We start from the raw sequence: 18,282 nt of genomic DNA on the forward strand, positions 1-18,282 counted from the left end.
GCTGTAGGAAAGATGGGCGCAAGCTGTAGAGAGTCCAGCAGAGAGATTCTGCCCAGACAATCTGGGAGAGACTGGGATTGGATAGGGAATAAGACCGAGAAGATCTTACTGCCTCAGTATGAAACCGTGGGACGCCCACAGCTGGAATCCTGCGTGCAGATGTGGTTGTCTCATCTCGAAAAAGATCTCTTGGCATCAGAAAAGGTTCAGAAAAGGGCAACAAAAATGATGAGGGGCTTGGAAGGGGACCTGTATGAAGAGAGATTAGAAAGACGGGGACTTTTCAACTTAGAAAAGAGGAGACTAAGGAGGGATAGGATAGAGGTCTATAAAACCATGACTGGTGTGGAAAAAGTGAATAAGGAAAAGGGATTGACTTGTTCCCATAACACAAGGACGAGGGGTCGCCAAATGAAATGAATAGGCAGCAGATTTAAAACAAACCAAAGGACGATTTTCTTCATGTAGTGCACAGTCAACCTGTGGAACTCCTTGCCAGAGGATGTGGTGAAGACCAGGACTTTAACAGGGTTCCAAAAAGAACTAGATGCATTCATGGAGGACAGGTCCATCAATGACGATTAGCCCAGTTTGTCAGAGACTGGAAATGGCGGACAGGGGAGGGAATCACTCCCTCTGGGACACCTGGCATTGGCCACTGTCAGCCAACAGGAGCCTGGGCTAGACCCAGTATGATTGCTCTTACGTGCTGCACAGACTCCGACCGACTTCGGCGGGGCAGACAGCCAGAGCAAGATCAAAGCCCTGGTAGCTCCAAGACCTCCCCATCTGGGCAGCTGGACCACGTCACACCTCGGGCCTGTAACCAAAGCCAGGGAGCTGGACAGTGCCTGGGCCCTGATGCTGACGAGGTTTTTATAAGCGGCGTTTCCCTGACAGCCATGGAGATTGGACCACGGGGGCAGTGGGAATTCAGGCTCCCGAATTCATAGGCAAGGGCTCGGCTTGGAGGGAAGCATGGTTCAGAGGAGAGAAAGCATCCGGGTTGGCTGTTTGTGTGTTGCTGATAAACCCACAATCCCCTTTGTTGTGGGGCCATCAAAGCATCCCGCCCTGATCCGGAGATTTACAAAGATTGAAAAATCGTTTTAGAACAACGCAAATCAAGTCAGTTCACAACGAAACAAAACGTCAGCCTGTTGCCTCCCGAAGTTGAAGCTGCGACCGTACGGGCTTGATTTCTGGCTCCTTCCACGTACATCAATGTCGTCAGAATCGACTCGGTTCTGTGAGAAATTTCGGGGCTGCCGAAAAGGTGTTTTCCAGAGCAAGAATTTTCCCAACAGTTCCAAAGAGCAGTTTACTTGGACCCAGCCAGGAATTAATAGTTGGTAGAGGCAGGACTGTCTTTAGCATTTATGGTGTTCTCAGGCCCGATAGCAGCCTGGGGGGAAGCTAACTTTTTCGTGATGTGATGTTCTAATCTCCAGCAGCATGCTAAGGTCCTGTTGACTAACCCAGTACATTCAGAAGCTGACAGGAAATATCTAGACTTGGCAAGTCCCTGTTAAATGGCTTCATTACCACTCGAACGACTCTTCCCCGGGTCCTGCTAATAGCTCTGGCCGGCTTTGTCACTTGTCAACTAACTAGATCCTCTCTAGAGGAAGCGGAGTCACAGACCTGGGATGGGAAGAGGCAGGTGGGTGGACATTAAGACCCAGTGGTGCCCCAAATTTTGGAGTGCCCTATGAACCTGCATATTGTGTGTAGGGGTAAGGACGGCACTGGATACAGAGGGATGTTGCATCCACATTAGGTCTAAAAATTACAAGGTTCCACTGTGAGACTGCAAAAGGCACGAGACCAGAAACCCGGGCAAAGCCTTAGGATCCCACTGCTGCCACCAATCTAAGTGGGAAGTGGTTAGTACTAGGAAGGAGATATTGAGGACTGCACACTGGATCTAAGTGAGACGTTATACATGGACCCGAAGGGAATCACTTCACAAAGTGATGTGGGGGCTTCAGTGAAGCAGTGTATTAGCCCATGAAATACACATACCGTCTATCTCTCCTCCTAGCATATCCGTTCTTATGCCGAGTCATACAGAAAGCAGGAAGTAGCAGGATGTGGTTTATTAAAAATACCAAGCACTCAACAGTTATGCTAAGGAAATTTACAGAAATTACAGCAGATCAGAAGCCAGAACCCCAAACGATGTAATCTTATAAATCATTTCATTTAGAGATGGTTAAACAAAACCCAGAATAATAGTCTAGTGCAAGATTTTGCCATCAGGAATGGCCAGTTCTTCCAACACTCTCTGATTTTCTTCAAACCTCTGTTCCAGGCGTCAGGTGGATATGTGAAAAATCTCCATTTCTGCCAAATAAACAAAAGATCCATTTCTGGCTCTCATGACCACAAAGAAGAGTTCAAAACTGAGACAGCTGAATCCGGTGTCCCATTGTGGTGCCCACCGTGATGAGGAGCAGCTGAGGGAGTTGGTCTTATTTAATCTGCAGAAGAGAGGAGTGAGGGGGGATTTGAGAGCAGCCTGCAACTCCCTGAAGGGGGTTCCAAAGAGGCTGGAGAGAGGCTGGTCTCAGTGGTGGCAGACGGCAGAATGAGGAGCGATGGTCTCAAGTTGTGGTGAGGGAGGTTGAGGTTGGAGATTAGGACAAACTATTTCCCTAGGAGGGTGGGGAAGCTCTGGGCTGGGTGACCTTGGCAAGGGGTGGACTCTCCATCCTTTGAAGTGTTGAAGGCCAGGATTGATCGGGGCCATCCTTTGGATTTTGGGACCCTAGGCAGTACTATTAACATGCTGCCCTGAGCCAGATGGCAGCTGACTGCTTTTTAGTGATGTGAGTTATAAGATCAAGAACACATATTCCTGCGCATCCAGAAATATAATTTACACTATCATGTGCCGAAAGTGTCCGTCCGCTATGTACATTGGACAAACGTCTCAGACACTTCGCCAAAGGATCAATGCCCACAAAACAGATATCAGACAGGATCACAAAGAAAAAACAGTTTCTTGCCATTTTAACCAGGAAGGACACTGTCTCAATGACCTGATTACCTGCATCCTGCTTCAAAGATCTTTTAAGACTTCACTTCAAAGAGAATCCTCTGAGCTGTCATTCATGCTTAAATTTGACACTTTACATGCAAATTTAAATAGATGCTAATTATCTTACCCATTACAAAGATAGCTTCCCCAATTATCACCTCTAATATCATTAGCTCACAGACATCTACCTCCCTTCTTCTCCCCCCCTCTATCCCCCTTCTATTCTGAAATGTGATTTGTCCTTTTCATATGTGTTCATTTTTTTTAATTGTATCCTTTGGTATATATGGTTGTGACAATTTTCTTCCTCTATTTGATCTGAGGAAGTGGGTCTGGCCCACAGAAGCTCATCACATATTAAACCATCTTGTTAGTCTTTAAAGTGCTACACAGTCCTGTTTTTTGTTTCAGCTGCACCAGACTAACACGGCTACATTTCTACCGTGATTTCAAGATGTGATTCTTCAGCAGCACGCCAATGAAATATTTTTACGGCAAATTGTAAAGGTCCTGTCAACTAACACAATACATTCAGAAACTGACAGACTAGACCTGGGGTTGGCATATGTCTAGTAACTGGCTTCGTTGCCGCATGAATGGCTCTTCCCCAGGGTCTGCTAATAGGTCTTTCAGGTGTATTCCCCTTTGAAGTTAGCTACATCCGCTCGGGAAGAGGCAGCGCCACAGAACAGGGATGGGAAGAGGCGGGTGGGTGGACATTGAGACCCAGAGGTGCCCCCAATTTTCAGGAGCCCCACACAGCTGTGTATTCTGTGAATGGGTACGGAGCCTGTGATTCAAGAGGGCTGTTGATAGACGGAGAAGGGCTCGGAGGAGAGCTGTGGGAAGGACGAGAGGGTGAGAAAGCAGGAGCTCCGTGAATCCGGTGTAACCAAGACAGGAAGGTGACTTGATCACGGTCTGCAAGAAACCGGATCCTGGGATCTTCAATCCATCCGAGGTCTGACACGACCCAGGGGCTGCTTGCGGGAGCCAGACAAATTCAGATGGGAATAAAGGCTCAAATCCTTCACCGAGAGAGCAATTCACTCGTAGGACGACTGGCCAAAGGCTCTGGTGGCTTTTCCATCCAGGGTCATTTCAGAAGCCGGATTGTTCGTTTTTCTAGGTGTCCTGCTCTTGCCCAAACAGAGACCCCTGCTCTGCCCCAAGCCCCGCCTCCACCCCACCCCTCCCCCCAAACCCCGCCTCTTCCTGCCTTCACCCTGCCCTGCAGCGCCTCCGGCACCCCGCTGACCATGGCAGTGGGAGGTGCTGGAAAGGAGGAGAAGCTGAGCGGTGGGGCCTGGTGGCGGGTGCTGGGCACCTGCTGTTTTTATTTTGGGGGTGCTCCAGAGCAGCCACAGAGTCGGCGCCTGTGCCCTCACCCCGTTTCCAATCGGAAAAGCGTGGCCTGGCTCGGCTTGGTTTTCAGTCAACGGACGCTTTCGCTCGCGACTCTGGTTCGGGAGGGTGGGGTTCCCCTCTGCAGAATGCCCGTTCCCGTTCTGGGAGGAAACGCCGTCCGGTTCTCGGGGACCGAACCCTCCTCCCCCTCCCTGCCCAGCTGGACTCTGGGTTCTGTGCCCCAATGGCGCCATGATGCTGAGTTGCTCTGAGGCCAGCTTGGGGCGCGGGGGCCTGGCACACACCCCGTGTGACACAGCAAACCGCTTCCTTGAGCTGTGTTTCCTGCCTGCGGCGGCGTGTTTAGGGCTGGCTTGGTTACACGGCGGGAATCTCTACCAGCCCTTGCCGCAAGTGGGGCTGGGCGAGAAAGGGGGCAAGCCACAGAGGGGCCTCAAGGGGGGGTTGCCAACAGCAATTCCTGAAGTCCAGAGAAGCAAACGATTTGCTGCTTTGGGGGTTAATTTCCAGCCAACATAACTCGTGTCCTTTCCTCCCTCCCCCCCACTTCCTGTTTCTCCTCCAGGGCACGGAACCTTTTCTGGGTCGGGGGCTGCTGACCCACAGAGAAATCAGTCAGGGGCCGTGCACGAGTGAGAAGCAAACCCCCCCCAAATCCCCTAACTGATGCCGCGCCCGACTGAGGAGAAAGAGGCTCCCACATTCCCCTCCCACAGAGTCTCGGGGGCCCCAGCTAACAGATGTTGTGTGTTCCAGCCCCACAGCAGAACAGCATGGGGACAGCGGGGCTCCCAATGCTGAGGGGAACCCAGAGCCATGGGGACTGGATCCAGGCAAGCCAGAGGCCCCCCGAGTCTTAGGTCCCCCACTCTTGGGCTACGTCTACACTGGCACCCTTTTCCGGAAATGCTTAAAACGGAACAGTTTTCCGTTATAAGTATTTCCGGAAAAAGCGCGTCTACATTGGCAGGATGCTTTTCCGGAAAAGCACTTTTTCTGGAAAAGCGTCCGTGCCAATCTAGACGTGCTTTTCCGCAAAAAAGCCCCGATCGTCATTTTCGCGATCGGGGCTTTTTTGCGAAAATACTACTGTGCTGTCTACACTGGCCCTTTTCCGGAACAGTTTTCCGGAAAAAGGACTTTTGCCCGAACGGGAGCAGCATAGTATTTCTGGAAAAGCAGCTGATTTCTTACAGTAGATTGTCAGTGCTTTTCTGGAAATTCAAGGGGCCAGTGTAGACAGCTGGCAAGTTATTCCGGAAAAGCGGATGCTTTTCCGGAATAAGTGGCCAGTGTAGACACAGCCCTGGTGTATAGTAATATTTTCAGGAATCCCTGAACTCAGGGGTTCTCAAATTTCATGAGACCGCGACCCCCCTCTAAGTTGCTCGCGACCCCCCCCCGGGGGGGTCGGGACCCACAGTTTGAGAAATGCGGCCTTAACCCGTCTCTTCACAGAAACGTCACTAACCAGCCCCAACATGGGAACCTCCTGGAGCTCATCCGGTTTGGCCACCAAAGCTCCTGACCCTTGACAGGTATTTGGTGCGTCCCCAGGGCGCTCCAGGGCCACGCGCTGGTTTGAAAGTGTCGGGCGAACTCGGCGACCCATTGGAACGTGCTCAGCTAACCAGCGACTACCACCCCCGTCCGCCTTACACCTCCCCCCCGCCGGCAACGCTCCTTCTGCAGGGGCACAGCCGGCCACAGACCCTGCAGCAGTGAGAAAGGCGGATTTCACACCCAGCCGTTGCTGGGGCATCCCTGCCACGCAGAAAGCTGCCAGGCCACGGGGCACGGCTCTTCCCTCCGCCCGGGACCACAGCGCACCTGGCCCCTCCCTCTTCCTGGGGCCAATGGGACTGGTATGGAGTGTGTGTCTGTGTGTCTGTGTGTATGTGTGTGTCTGTGTCCATGCCTGCTGGAAGGCTGAACCCTGCGGGGCGGGGGCAGGTGTTGTGTCCCTCCCTGCCATCCCTGCTGGAAGGGCTGAGCTCCGAGTGAGTGTCACATTCCTGGATTTTAAGGGGAGCAGCCAGAAACTAACATCCATGCATCCATGGGGGGGTGTTTGCCCCAAAAGTCTATACAAAGGGGGCCACATGAGATATCACATGAAAGCTTCTGTTCTACTGATTCTGTGTGTGCCCTTCATGTAATTGTCTAATGTCTGTATGCAGAGTTATACACATGGGCTGTGTCTAGACTGGCCAGTTTTTCCAGAAAATTAGCCACTTTTCCGGAAAAACTTGCCAGCTGTCAACACTGGTCACTTGAATTTCCGCAAAAGCACTGACGATCTCATGTAAGATTGTCAGTGTTCTTGCGGAAATACTATGCTGCTCCCGTTCGGGCAAAAGTCCCTTTTGCGCAAAAGGGCCAGTGTAAACAGCTGAGATTTTGCTCAAAAAAGCCCTGATCGCGAAAATGGCGATTGGGGCTTTTTTTGCGCAAAAGCGCGTCTAGATTGGCCATGGACGCTTTTCCTCAAAAAGTGCTTTTGCGGAAAAGCGTCCGTGCCAATCTAGACACTCTTTTCCGAAAATGCTTTTAAGAATTTCCGGAAAATCATGCCAGTCTAGATGTAGCCATATACTCTATAGGGATGCTGGAAAATTCTCTCTCTGTGGCTGAGCATTGGCAAGGACTGCTCAGCCAGTGGCCGTGCTAATTAGCAAGGCTCCAGGGACAATAGATCTCTGAGTGCCAGAGACACACGCGAGGGAATGCCTGGATATCTGCAGGCCAGCCAGAATGATGGCTGCTGATTTGGGACACAAGGAGAGGCTGTTGGACCATGCAACCTTCTATGGCCAGGAGGATGCCAGGGGAGGTATCTCCGTGCCATGTGGCACCCTCCATCTTGGTCTTCAGCTCAGCTCTTGGTCCCAGAGGCAGCCTGGCAGGGAACAACGAGCCGGAAGGAACTGTGGACCCGTCCTGACATAGGATGTGCACCAGAGACTTATAAAATAGCAGTTTGTAACATCTCTGCTAAGAGCCTGCATTGAGAACTGGGAGATTCAACGCATGTCATGTATTCTCCTTAACAACCTCACTCTCTGGCTTTTCTTTCTTTTAATAATAAACCGTTAGATGGTAGATGCGAAAGGATCGGCTCAGCGTGGTTTGTGGGTAAGATCCAGAGTGTAAATTGACCTGGGATCTGTGGCTGGTTTCTTGGGACCGGAAGAACCAGTTCGGGGAAGGTGAGATCGGGTTCTAGAGCCTCTCCCCTGTGTGCAGGCCTGGGGCTTATTGGGGCACAGGGAGACTGGGGTGTCCAAGGAGTTTTGCTCGTGAGGCTTCTGGCTGGCCAGGCAGGCAGCTGAAGTGCTCAGTGTGACTGGTATGTGGCCTGTTCGGGAAGGACCTCCAGTCAGGGGCTGTAAGGAGCCCTGGTTTAGAGCAATTCGCCCCGACGCAGCCCGGCCCATCACAGTGTGTGTGTGTGTGTGTGTGTGTGTGTGTGTGTGTGTGTGTGTGTGTGTGAGAGAGAGAGAGAGAGAGAGAGAGAGAGAGAGAGAGAGAGAGAGAGAGAGAGCACTGCCCCCTGGTGGAAGAGTTGAGCCCTGCTCTGCTGTGTGTGTGTGTGTGTGTGTGAGAGAGAGAGAGAGAGAGCTTCCCACTGACGGAGGGGCTGAGCCCTGGCCCGTGTGTCTGTCTGCTCTCCCTCCTGACCCCCCCAGCTGTGTCCCTGTGAGCCATGCACCCCCACTCTCTGACGTCCCCACCCTGCAGTCTGTGTGGCCCAGCCCAGCTCTGCTGGAGGGGGGAGAGGCTGACAGCCAAAACACGTACCCACCTGTAACTCCCCTGCAGGGCTGGGGGGGCAGGGGCTGCAGGTCGGGAGTGAGGGGCACCAGCAGGGGCTAGGGTGGGGGGCAGGGCTCAGCTGTCAGGGGCTACAGGTCGGGAGTGAGGGCCATTGGGGGGCAGGAGCTGCGGTTCAGAGGAGAGGGGTGCTGGGAGGGTTAGGGGGTAGGGCTGAGGGGCAGGGGCTGCGGGTTGGGGGTGAGGGGCACTGGCAGGGCTGGGAGGCAGGGGCTGCGAGTCAGGGGCAAGGGGCACTGGTAGGGCTGGGGGGGAAGGGGCTGCGGGTCGGGGCTGAGGGGCACTGGCAGGGCTGGGGGGGCAGGGGCTGCAGGTTGGGGGCGAGGGGCACTGGAAGGGCTGGGGGGGCAGGGGCTGCAGGTTGGGGGCGAGGGGCACTGGCAGGGCTGGGGGGCAGGAGCTGTGGGGAAGGGGCGAGGGGCTCTGGCAGGGCTGGGGGGCAGGGGCTGTGGGGCAGGGGCGAGGGGCTCTGGCAGGGCTGGGGGGCAGGGGCTGTGGGTCGGGGGGAGGGGCTCTGGCAGGGCTGGGGGGCAGGGGCTGCGGGTAGGGGGCGAGGGGCACTGGCAGGGCTGGGGGCAGGGGCTGTGGGTCGGGGCGAGAGGCACTGGCAGGGCTGGGGGGCAGGAGCTGCGGGTCGAGGGCCAGGGGCTCTGGCAGGGCTGGGGGGCAGGGGCTGCAGGTCGGGGGCGAGGGGCACTGGCAGGGCTGGGGGGCAGAGGCTGTGGGTCGGGGGCGAGGGGCACTGGCAGGGCTGGGGGGCAGGGCCTGTGGGTCGAGGGCCAGGGACACTGGATGGGGTGGGGGACAGGGGCTGTGGGTCGGGGGTGAGGGGCACTGGCAGGGCTGGGGGGCAGGGGCTGAGGGTCAGGGGCGAGGGGCTCTGGCAGGGCTGGGGGACAGGGGCTGCGGGTCGGGGGTGAGGGGCACTGGCAGGGCTGGGGGGCAGGGGCTGCGGGTCGAGGGCCAGGGGCACTGGATGGGGTGGGGGGCAGGGGCTGTGGGTCGAGGGCGAGGGGCTCTGGTAGGGCTGAGGGGTAGGAGCTGTGGGTCGGGGGCGAGGGGCACTGGCAGGGCTGGGGGGCAGGGGCTGCGGGTCGGGGGTGAGGGGCACTGGATGGGGTGGGGGGCAGGGGCTGTGGGTTGGGGGCGAGGGGCACTGGCAGGGCTGGGGGGAGGGGCTGTGGGTCGGGGGCGAGGGGCTCTGGCAGGGCTGGGGGGCAGGGGCTGCGGGTCGGGGGTGAGGGGCTCTGGCAGGGCTGGGGGGCAGGGGCTGCGGGTCGGGGGCGAGGGGCGCTGGCAGGGCTGGGGGGCAGGGGCTGTGGGTTGGGGGTGAGGGGCACTGGCAGGGCTGGGGGGCAGGGGTTGTGGGTCGGGGGTGAGGGGCACTGGCAGGGCTGGGGGGGCAGGGCCTGTGGGTCGAGGGCGAGGGGCACTGGATGGGGTGGGGGCACCGGCAGAGTCTGGCTCTGTGCCATGAGGCTCTGCCCCCCATATCACTTGGGTTCTGGCTCCCCCTAGTGGCAACCCAGGTAACCGCAGCCCGATGGCCCCTCCTCGCTCGGCCCCATGTGGCCAAAATGGGGGTTTCCCTGCGCACCGGAGAGCAGCCGCGGCGGGTCCCACAGGCCAGGCGCCACCCAGCCTCCCTCTGCGCAGAATGTAGCCCCGGGGGCCTCCCCCCCCCCGGTATTTCCCACTCTTTCGAAATGTCTCTTTCAGAAGCGCTTTGTCCCCCCCCCAGGGAGCTGCATCCCCCCCCCCTGGCCCTTTTCCCTCATGGCCGCCTGTACCCGTCAGCCTCGCTCTGCGCAAAGGCCCAAACCTTTCCTGCTGCAGCGGCTTTCGCTCCGGGCGGCTGGGCCATCCCTTCGCAGCCCGGGCGGGGCCGCCTTGGCTCAAACGTGCGTTTTCTTAACCCAGGGCAACAGTTTGGCAAGAGCCCCCTGTAGCAACCTCACCCTCCCCAGGTTAAAACACAGCGTTTTACCCCCCCTTTGGGAAAACCCAACAGCCATGCCCAGACGTTACCCCCACGACGGCGTCGCTGGTCACAGGAAACCACAAACGGCAAATACGCTGGAGAAAACGAGAAGCAAAGGCAACCGCTCGTTCCTAGGTGAACCCCAACCCCGCTCTGGTTTTCTGGGAGCTGAGCTTGCTTAGCCCAGACAAACTCAACACGCTCAAGGGCTTTTCCGTGACATTGTTTGAGGGAAAGACGGACACGTACTGTCCAGCCAGCCGGGGCTTTCTGCTTGTTAATTCCTTCCATGTCCCAGGCCGACTGACCCACACTCAACCTAGTTTTGCATTTGGGGTGCCCCACAGTTTGGCTGGGGGCAAACGTTTCTGGCCATCTGTGCTTCTTGTATTGGGAAGGGGGCTTCTCAGGCCCAGTGCAGAGAAGTGGCTCATGGAAACCTTGTTGCCTGTTGTGACACTGGCCTGCATGTTATTTAACTCCCTCTGAAATGTCTCAATTCTCCTTCAAACAGTCAGACCTTGGCAGTTTTCCCATTGCTCACATCTTCCTCTCTGCCTTCGTGTCTCTCCTACAGCCTCCTCCTTCTCACCCCTCTGTAGGCCGCTCACGGGCCGCTCACGGGGCTCCCCCCGGCCGTGTGGCTGTTCCAGGAAATATTGCGACGCCAAAGACAACTCCCATTGCTTTGAAAGCCGCTGTGTCTGCTAACAACGTCTCCTGCTCGGTTACATTCCTGGTGCTATGCCAGGGCTGCGAGTGCCGGATCCCTTTTCCTCTGCGTTCCCCCCCGTCAATCCCCTGACCATCCCTCTTGGCCGGTCCCTCTTGGGCATCTCCAGTTTCCGGTCCCTCACCTTCCCCCTAGCACCCTGCCCTCCTTCCAGGTCCTTCCCCTTGGCAGGAGTTTTCTCTGGGAGCCTTCTCACGCCCCATCCCTGGAGAACAGGACTCGGGCTCTGTTCTCCAGACCAGGACAGCGGTCCCTGCCAGCATCCTCCACCCAACGGCTGCTGGACCTGTCTCCCTTTCACCCACGGGGCTTTTTCCGGAATTCCCTACAGGGAAAACTCCGGCTCCTACACCCCCCCACAGCGCAAACTGTTCCTCTGTGGGGCTGGAGAGCCGGGGATGCTCCCATGCTCCTGCAATGGCTTGTTCAGCACCTTCTGCAGCACGTCCCCCCTGTGCTCCAGCGCCCCAGCCACGAGCAACGAAGGCTACTGCCCCCATCACCAGCCCTCCCTCGGGAGTGCCCATTGGGCGGCGGGGGAAGGGAGGAGTCGGGTCCCCCAGGGCTCCAGCAGGCTGAGGAGGCCTAAAGTCCAAAACCCCCAGGGAGGGGCTAGGGAGAGGGGAACAGGGAGGGAGGATTGGCCCCACCAGAAGGGAAGCGGGGAGACAGCTCATGGCCTATCCCACCTCGGCTGCAGCAGTGAAAGCAGATGGGAAGTGAGGGGAGTGGGACTGGGTGGCTGAATGGGTCCCTATGAGGGGTGTAGACCCCCCCCCAAGCTGGGCCCCAATGGATTCATGAGCTAAGGGGGGCTCAGGCATCAGGGCTGAGGGGAGAACTCAAGAGGGAGAAACTGAGGCAGAGACGGGGTGAGCTGCCCCATAACCCCATGATCCTTCCTGTGGCATGGGGAGGGCCAGATGCCAAAGCTGCTGTAGAGAGAACCCTTCCCATCTGCTACCTGGACAAGCCATTTCTTTGCCTCAGTTTCCCTGTTCACCAGCTTCCCCAGGGACACGGAGGCTCCTGATTGGAGGAAGATGTCGACCACCACAAAGCCAATGTGACCATTGGCAGAGGGACCCACGAGGAGAGAGCCACCTTCCCCCCACCCCGCCCTGCCCTCCACTCCATGTAGAGTGACTGGTCCCTCTGACCTACTGGACATGAGGCCATGGGACATCTCTCCTGCCCTGCATCAGACCCGGGTACCTTGGAGCCCTATGGCTGTAGAGCATTGGGAGCTCTCTGCCCCCACTTAGTAGTGAAGGGGGAAACACTGTGGGAGGAGCCAGGCCTTATTTGCATTTTTATTACCCAGCCTCCCCTGTGAGACCACTTTGGCCACCTTGGTAAACAGCCACGGAAGCTGTGAGTGTAGAGGCCTGGAAGGAAGCATGTGCAGAAAGGGCAAGAGAAATGCAGGACTTGGGCCGGGGGGAAAGGGGTCACCCTAAGCACAATGGCGGTCTTGCCCCCTTGGCTATGGTTATGCTGAGCTGTAGTGAAAGGGGTTAGTTTATCATTGCTGCAATAGGCATGACTGTGCTTTAAGAGTGTGTCTAAACTACATGGCTCCATCGATGGAGCCACGTAGATCAGGCTGATCGGCAGAGGGAAATGAAGCCGCGATTTAAATGAAGCTGTGATTTAAATAATCACGGCTTCATTTAAATGTAAATGGCTGCCGTGCTGTTTGTCAGCAGATCGGACGCGCCGCTGTCGACAAGGAAGCTGTCCCCAGCTCTTAAAATGAGGGATAAGGGATCTTTCGGAGAAGGCTTTATTTTCCGTAAGATCTGCATCTAGATTGGCGCTTTTTTCGGGCAAAGCTCCATGCCGAAAAAAAGTGGCCGCCATTTTTATGGTAATGAAGTTGGGGAGATTTAAATCCCTGCTTCATTAGCAATTGCGATACGTCTAATTTGCATCCCTTTGCATCCCTTTTTCGTAAATCTAGACGTAGCCTCCGGGTCCTTTATGCCATTGATTTCTCTCTAGGGCAGAGGCAGAGCTGGGGTGAGGAATGCCCCCTGTTGTGGACTCTTACTTGATGTCACAGTAGACCTGTTTGGCCTCTGAGTTTCAGCCATCCTCTTGTGCTAGGAGGCTCTGCCATGAAAAGAATCCCTAAAATGTAACAGCCCTCCTCTCCCTCTTGGCTGGGAGAAACCAGACACGGTCCTGGCAGCACAGTCTTGATTCATGTCCATGGAGGTATTCCCAGGGGCTGAAACAGCCTGGCGTCACACAGCTCAGCCCAACGGGCCCATCTAGCCCGGCATCCCACCTTTGCCTCTGGCCCACTACCTCTCGTTCCTTCTGCCTCCCAACCTCGTGTTCCCTCTCTGCCGCCATCGCTTTGGGGGCTGCAGTTGGGGTTTCTCTTGAAAAGCCGCTTTTCCCGGTGGCCTGTTTTTTGGTCTGATCCCAATCGGCCCCCCAAAGGGCCTCCTTGCTCCGTGCTCCCCTCTCGCACAGACGAGCCCCGGGTGCCACGGTCTCCTCGCCGGTCGCTGCAATCCCCTTTGAGGCTCCCAGTCGGGGAGAGGATCCGGGGTGCGGGCTGAGCCGCAGGGCGAGAGGAACTCTTGGGAGAAGGGCTGTGCTGGACTGGCTGGGTTATCGGGGGCTTCTGGGGGTCCCTCTGGGTTCTATTTAGTGCACAGACGTCTCCCGTGGTCAAATTCGGAGCCCCGCACAAGGTGGAGCCGGCGTTGCTATAGTAACTCACTCGGGCTGAGGGTCCGCTAGGCCCCTGCCCCACAACGCCCCCGTTTTGGGGTATGTTGCCATCCCACGATGACAGGCCTTTAACCTCCCTGTATGGCCGGGGAACCGGGGTGCAAAGAGGCGGAATGGTTTCCCCCAGCGGCTGGGCAGAGGAAGGCAGGGAAATCCAGGCGCCCATTAGCACCGCGGCCTTCCGGCTCCCCATCGGAAACCCCAGTGAACCTCGCACGAGACTCGCACGGAACCTTTATTGGTTTATCACCAACAGCTGCTGGGCGGGAGTGAGGGGCACTAGCAGGGCTGGGGGGAGGAGCCAGGGTGGGGGTTACGAGTCAGGAGTGAGGGGCACTGGCAGGACTGGGGGAGCGGAGCCAGGAGTGGGGGCTGTGGGTCAGGAGTGGGGGCACTGGCAGGGCTGGGGGGGGGGAACCAGGGTGGGGGCTGGGAGTTGGGAGTGAGGGGCACCAGCAGGGCTGGGGGGCAGAGCCAGAGGTGGGGGTTATGGGGTCAGGAGTGAGGGGCACCGGCCGGGCTGGGAGGCGGAGCCAGGGGTGGGGGTTATGGGTCGGGAGTGAGGGGCACCGGCCGGGCTGAGGGGCGGAGCCAGAGGTGGGGGTTATGGGGACAGGAGTGAGGGGCACCGGCCGGGCTGAGGGGCGGAGCCAGAGGTGGGGGTTATGGGGTCAGGAGTGAGGGGCACCGGCCGGGCTGGGAGGCGGAGCCAGGGGTGGGGGTTATGGGTCGGGAGTGAGGGGCACCGGCCGGGCCGGGGAGCAGAGCCTGGGGTGGGGGTTATGGGTCGGGAGTGAGGGGCACCGGCCGGGCTGAGGGGCGGAGCCAGGGGTGGGGGCTATGGGTCAGGAGTGAGGGGCACCGGCCGGGCCGGGGAGCGGAGCCTGGGATGGGGGTTATGGGTCAGGAGTGAGGGGCACCGGCCGGGCTGGGGAGTGGAGCCAGGGGTGGGGGTTATGGGTCGGGAGTGAGGGGCACTGGCCGGGCCGGGGGGCGGAGCCTGGGGTGGGGGTTATGGGTCAGGAGTGAGGGGCACTGGCCGGGTCGGGGGGCGGAGCCTGGGGTGGGGGTTATGGGTCAGGAGTGAGGGGCACCGGCCGGGCCGGGGAGCGGAGCCTGGGGTGGGGGTTATGGGTCAGGAGTGAGGGGCACTGGCCGGGTCGGGGGGCGGAGCCTGGGGTGGGGGTTATGGGTCAGGAGTGAGGGGCACTGGCCGGGCCGGGGGGCGGAGCCTGGGGCAGGAGCTGTGGGTCGGGAGTGGGGCACCGGCCGGGCTCAGGCAGGCTGAGTTCCTGGCACACGCCGCTGTCGGGTTCTTCTACTTTGGAACGATCCCGGTTTTCTCTCCGGGGGGCTGGGCCTCGTAGCTGGCACCTGGGGAGACGTGCAAGATGCTGGATTTGGGGTCCCGACTCCCAGCCCCCCATGTCCTCTCCCCGGAGCTGAGCAGAGAACCCAGGAGTCCCGGCTCCCAGCACCCACCCCCTGCTCTAACCACCAGACCCCACTTCCCTCCCGGGGCCAGGGTCCCGGCTGCCATCACAGGGATGTGCCCGGCTGTACCTGAGCGGCGTTTCATGCACACGGCCAGCGTCACCAGCAGGACCACACAGAGCAGCACGACCAGCGGCACGCCCACCACGGCAGCCAGGAACCAGGCGGCCCGTCGGGCTGGGGAGGGACAAGGAGCCTTTACTAACCCTCCCCAGAGGTGGCTGCCTCCCTCCTGCCAGCGGGGGGGCGGGAGGTCACTGACCGGCGAAGGAGACGCTCGCGGAGAAGCCCTGGTTGTACCCAGGCCCCTGGACGTTCAGGGAGTAGCTGCCGGCGTCAGTCGCCCTGAGGCCGGTGATGCGCAGGGAGCAGCTGGGCCCCACGGCCTCCCGCCCCGTGAAGGCCGGGCCGAAGATCTGCCGGGGGGTGGCCCGCGGGGTGTAGCTGACGATCAAGCCGGAGGTCTTGCTGGATTCGGCCCCCCGGTACCAGCTGCAGACCTGCAGGCTCGGGGGGACCCCCCGCACCACCAGGGTCAGGTTCCCCCCCACGGCCACGGCCGCCGGCTCCTGCCGGATGGTGAGTCCGAGCGAGGGGCGCGCCGGCCGGAGGCAGCAGCTCAGGACGGAGGCTGTCGGGGGACAGGGGAGGGTGAAATGTACCTGTGCCCCTCAGCCCGGACCCACAGCCCCTGCCCCCCAGCCCTGCCCCTCAGCCCGGACCCACAGCCCCTGCCCCCCAGCCCTGCCCCTCAGCCCGGACCCACAGCCCCTGCCCCCCAGCCCTGCCCTTCACCCCGGACCCACAGCCCCTGCCCCCCAGCCCTGCCCCTCAGCCCGGACCCACAGCCCCTGCCCCCCAGCCCTGCCCTTCACCCCGGACCCACAGCCCCTGCCCCCCAGCCCTGCCCCTCAGCCCGGACCCACAGCCCCTGCCCCCCAGCCCGGACCCACAGCCCCCACCCCTCAGCCCGGACCCACAGCCTCTGCCCCCACAGCCCTGCCCCTCACCCTTGACCCACAGCCCCTGTCAGCCCAGCCCTGCCCCTCACCCCAGACCCTCAGCCCCTGCCAGCCCAGCCCTGCCCCTCACCCCAGACCCTCAGCCCCTGCCAGCCCAGCCCTGCCCCTCAGCCCAGACCCTCAGCCCCTGCCAGCCCAGCCCTGCCCCCCAGCCCTGCTGGTACTCCTCACTCCCCACCCGCAGCCCAGCCCACACCTGCCAGGATGAGCCCCGTCCATGTGCGGGCCGGGCCGGGCGGGCGCTGGCTGGAGGAGCGGGGCCCCATGTCCTGTCGCCCGCGGGTGCCGGTCGCAGGCTGCGCGGGGGCTGGGGGCTCCTCACGCCGCGCTGGCAGGAGGAGCAAGGCGGGGCCAGGGCTGCCATTGCCTAAGGGCCCCCCATGCAGCCCCCACTTCCCCTTCTGCTTCCTCCCCTGTGGCTGGAGCTGCTGAGTCCCGGGGGTGGGGGGGGGGCCGGGCATGACCCTGTCTCCTCCCCTCCCCGCCCCCCCAGGTCATGGCCTCGCCCCTCTGGGAGTCATGACCCCATAGCCACCTTCCTGGGTGTCCTCCCCCCGCCTGTGGGGACCGAGCTCCCAACTCCCTGCCCCCAGCCCCACATCCATCCCAAATGAAGTCTCAGTTCCCCTGCCCCCACCACTTAGGGGTCACACTTCCCTGCCCGGGGGTCGCGACTCCCCCCCCCCCCTCAGACGGGGAGTCCGGCCCCATGTCTCCTGTGCCCACCTCTGGGGGGGTGAACGGGGATTGACTGGTGGAGCCAGACAGGTTGTCGGAGGGGGGGGGGGGGGAGCAACCGTGAGGATTCGGGCCCCAAGAGGGAGGTTTGTGCGGGGGAGGGAGCTGAGGGGGGCGACGTCCCTGCTGGGAATTCTGCCCCGGGGAGGGGGGCGCTGGGTGGGGGGCCGGGCTGAGCAGGAATTCAGGACCTCGGATAGGGGAGGAGGAACCGGGCGGAATGAGGGTCCGTTCCACACAGACGTGGGCCCCTTGCCAGCCAAACCGTGGGCCCCTTGCCAGCCAGATGCGCTGGGATCCCCCCGGCCGAGACCTGACATCTCCCGCCCCGTCCAGCCAAGGCCCGATCCCCCCCAGCAGAGCCCTGATCCCCCCAGTCTAGCCCCGATCCCCCCCGACTGAGCCCTGATCCCCCCAGTCTAGCCCCGATCCCCCCCGGCTGAGCCCTAACATCCCCACCCCCCCCCCCCGTCCAGCCAAGGCCCGATCCCCCCCAGCAGAGCCCTGATCCCCTGAGTCTAGCCCCGATCCCCCCCCCGGCTGAGCCCTAACATCCCCACCCCCCCCCGTCCAGCCAAGGCCCGATCCCCCCCAGCAGAGCCCTGATCCCCCCAGTCTAGCCCCGATCCCCCCCGACTGAGCCCTAACATCCCCACCCCCTATCCAGCCAAGGCCCGATCCCCCCAGCAGAGCCCTGATCCCCCCAGTCTAGCCCCGATCCCCCCCGACTGAGCCCTAACATCCCCACCCCCTATCCAGCCAAGGCCCGATCCCCCCCAGCAGAGCCCTGATCCCCCCAGTCTAGCCCCGATCCCCCCCGGCCGAGCCCTAACATCCCCATCCCCCCCCCCCTATCCAGCCAAGGCCCGATCCCCCCCAGCAGAGCCCTGATCCCCCCAGTCTAGCCCCGATCCCCCCCGGCTGAGCCCTAACATCCCCACCCCCCCCCGTCCAGCCAAGGCCCGATCCCCCCCAGCAGAGCCCTGACCCCCCCCCATACCCCACTGGCTGAGCCACAGCACCCCCCCCGGCTGAGCCCTAACATCCCCACCCCCAAATCGATCCCCGACCTCCCCCCCCGACAGAGCCCCAGTCCCCCCCAGCAGAACCCTGCCAAGTCCCGATCCCCTCCAGGTGAGCCCCGGGCCCTGCGCTGTGGCTGTTCCCTGCCCCCCAGGGCCCACGGGTGCAGAGCTGGTGCCTGCGGAGGATCCTCACGCCGGGTTGCAGCTGGGCTGCTGGCAGCAGGGGGCGCTGTCCCCCTGTGCGTGTCTGCAGCCGGCTCCTAGGGTTGCCAGGTGTCCGGTTTTGAACCGGACTG

The 18,282-nt window shown here is 60.3% G+C and overlaps 1 protein-coding gene across 1 annotated transcript; it reads right to left on the bottom strand.

Annotated features, from left to right (window-relative positions):
- Positions 1-13,460: 13,460 nt before the first annotated feature.
- On the bottom strand, positions 13,461-16,684 carry LOC142819493 (uncharacterized). The gene is made up of 4 exons (XM_075907073.2): positions 16,420-16,684; positions 15,464-15,832; positions 15,271-15,378; positions 13,461-15,081 (listed from the first exon to the last, which is right to left on the bottom strand). The coding sequence occupies exons 1-4, from the start codon at positions 16,682-16,684 to the stop codon at positions 15,026-15,028; spliced, it is 798 nt and encodes a 265-aa protein (XP_075763188.2). The 3' UTR covers positions 13,461-15,025.
- Positions 16,685-18,282: the final 1,598 nt, after the last annotated feature.

The sequence above is a fragment of the Pelodiscus sinensis genome, chromosome 22 (genome assembly GCF_052426305.1).
Source record: "Pelodiscus sinensis isolate ZL-2025 chromosome 22, ASM5242630v1, whole genome shotgun sequence".
In the NCBI taxonomy this organism is placed as follows: domain Eukaryota; kingdom Metazoa; phylum Chordata; order Testudines; family Trionychidae; genus Pelodiscus; species Pelodiscus sinensis.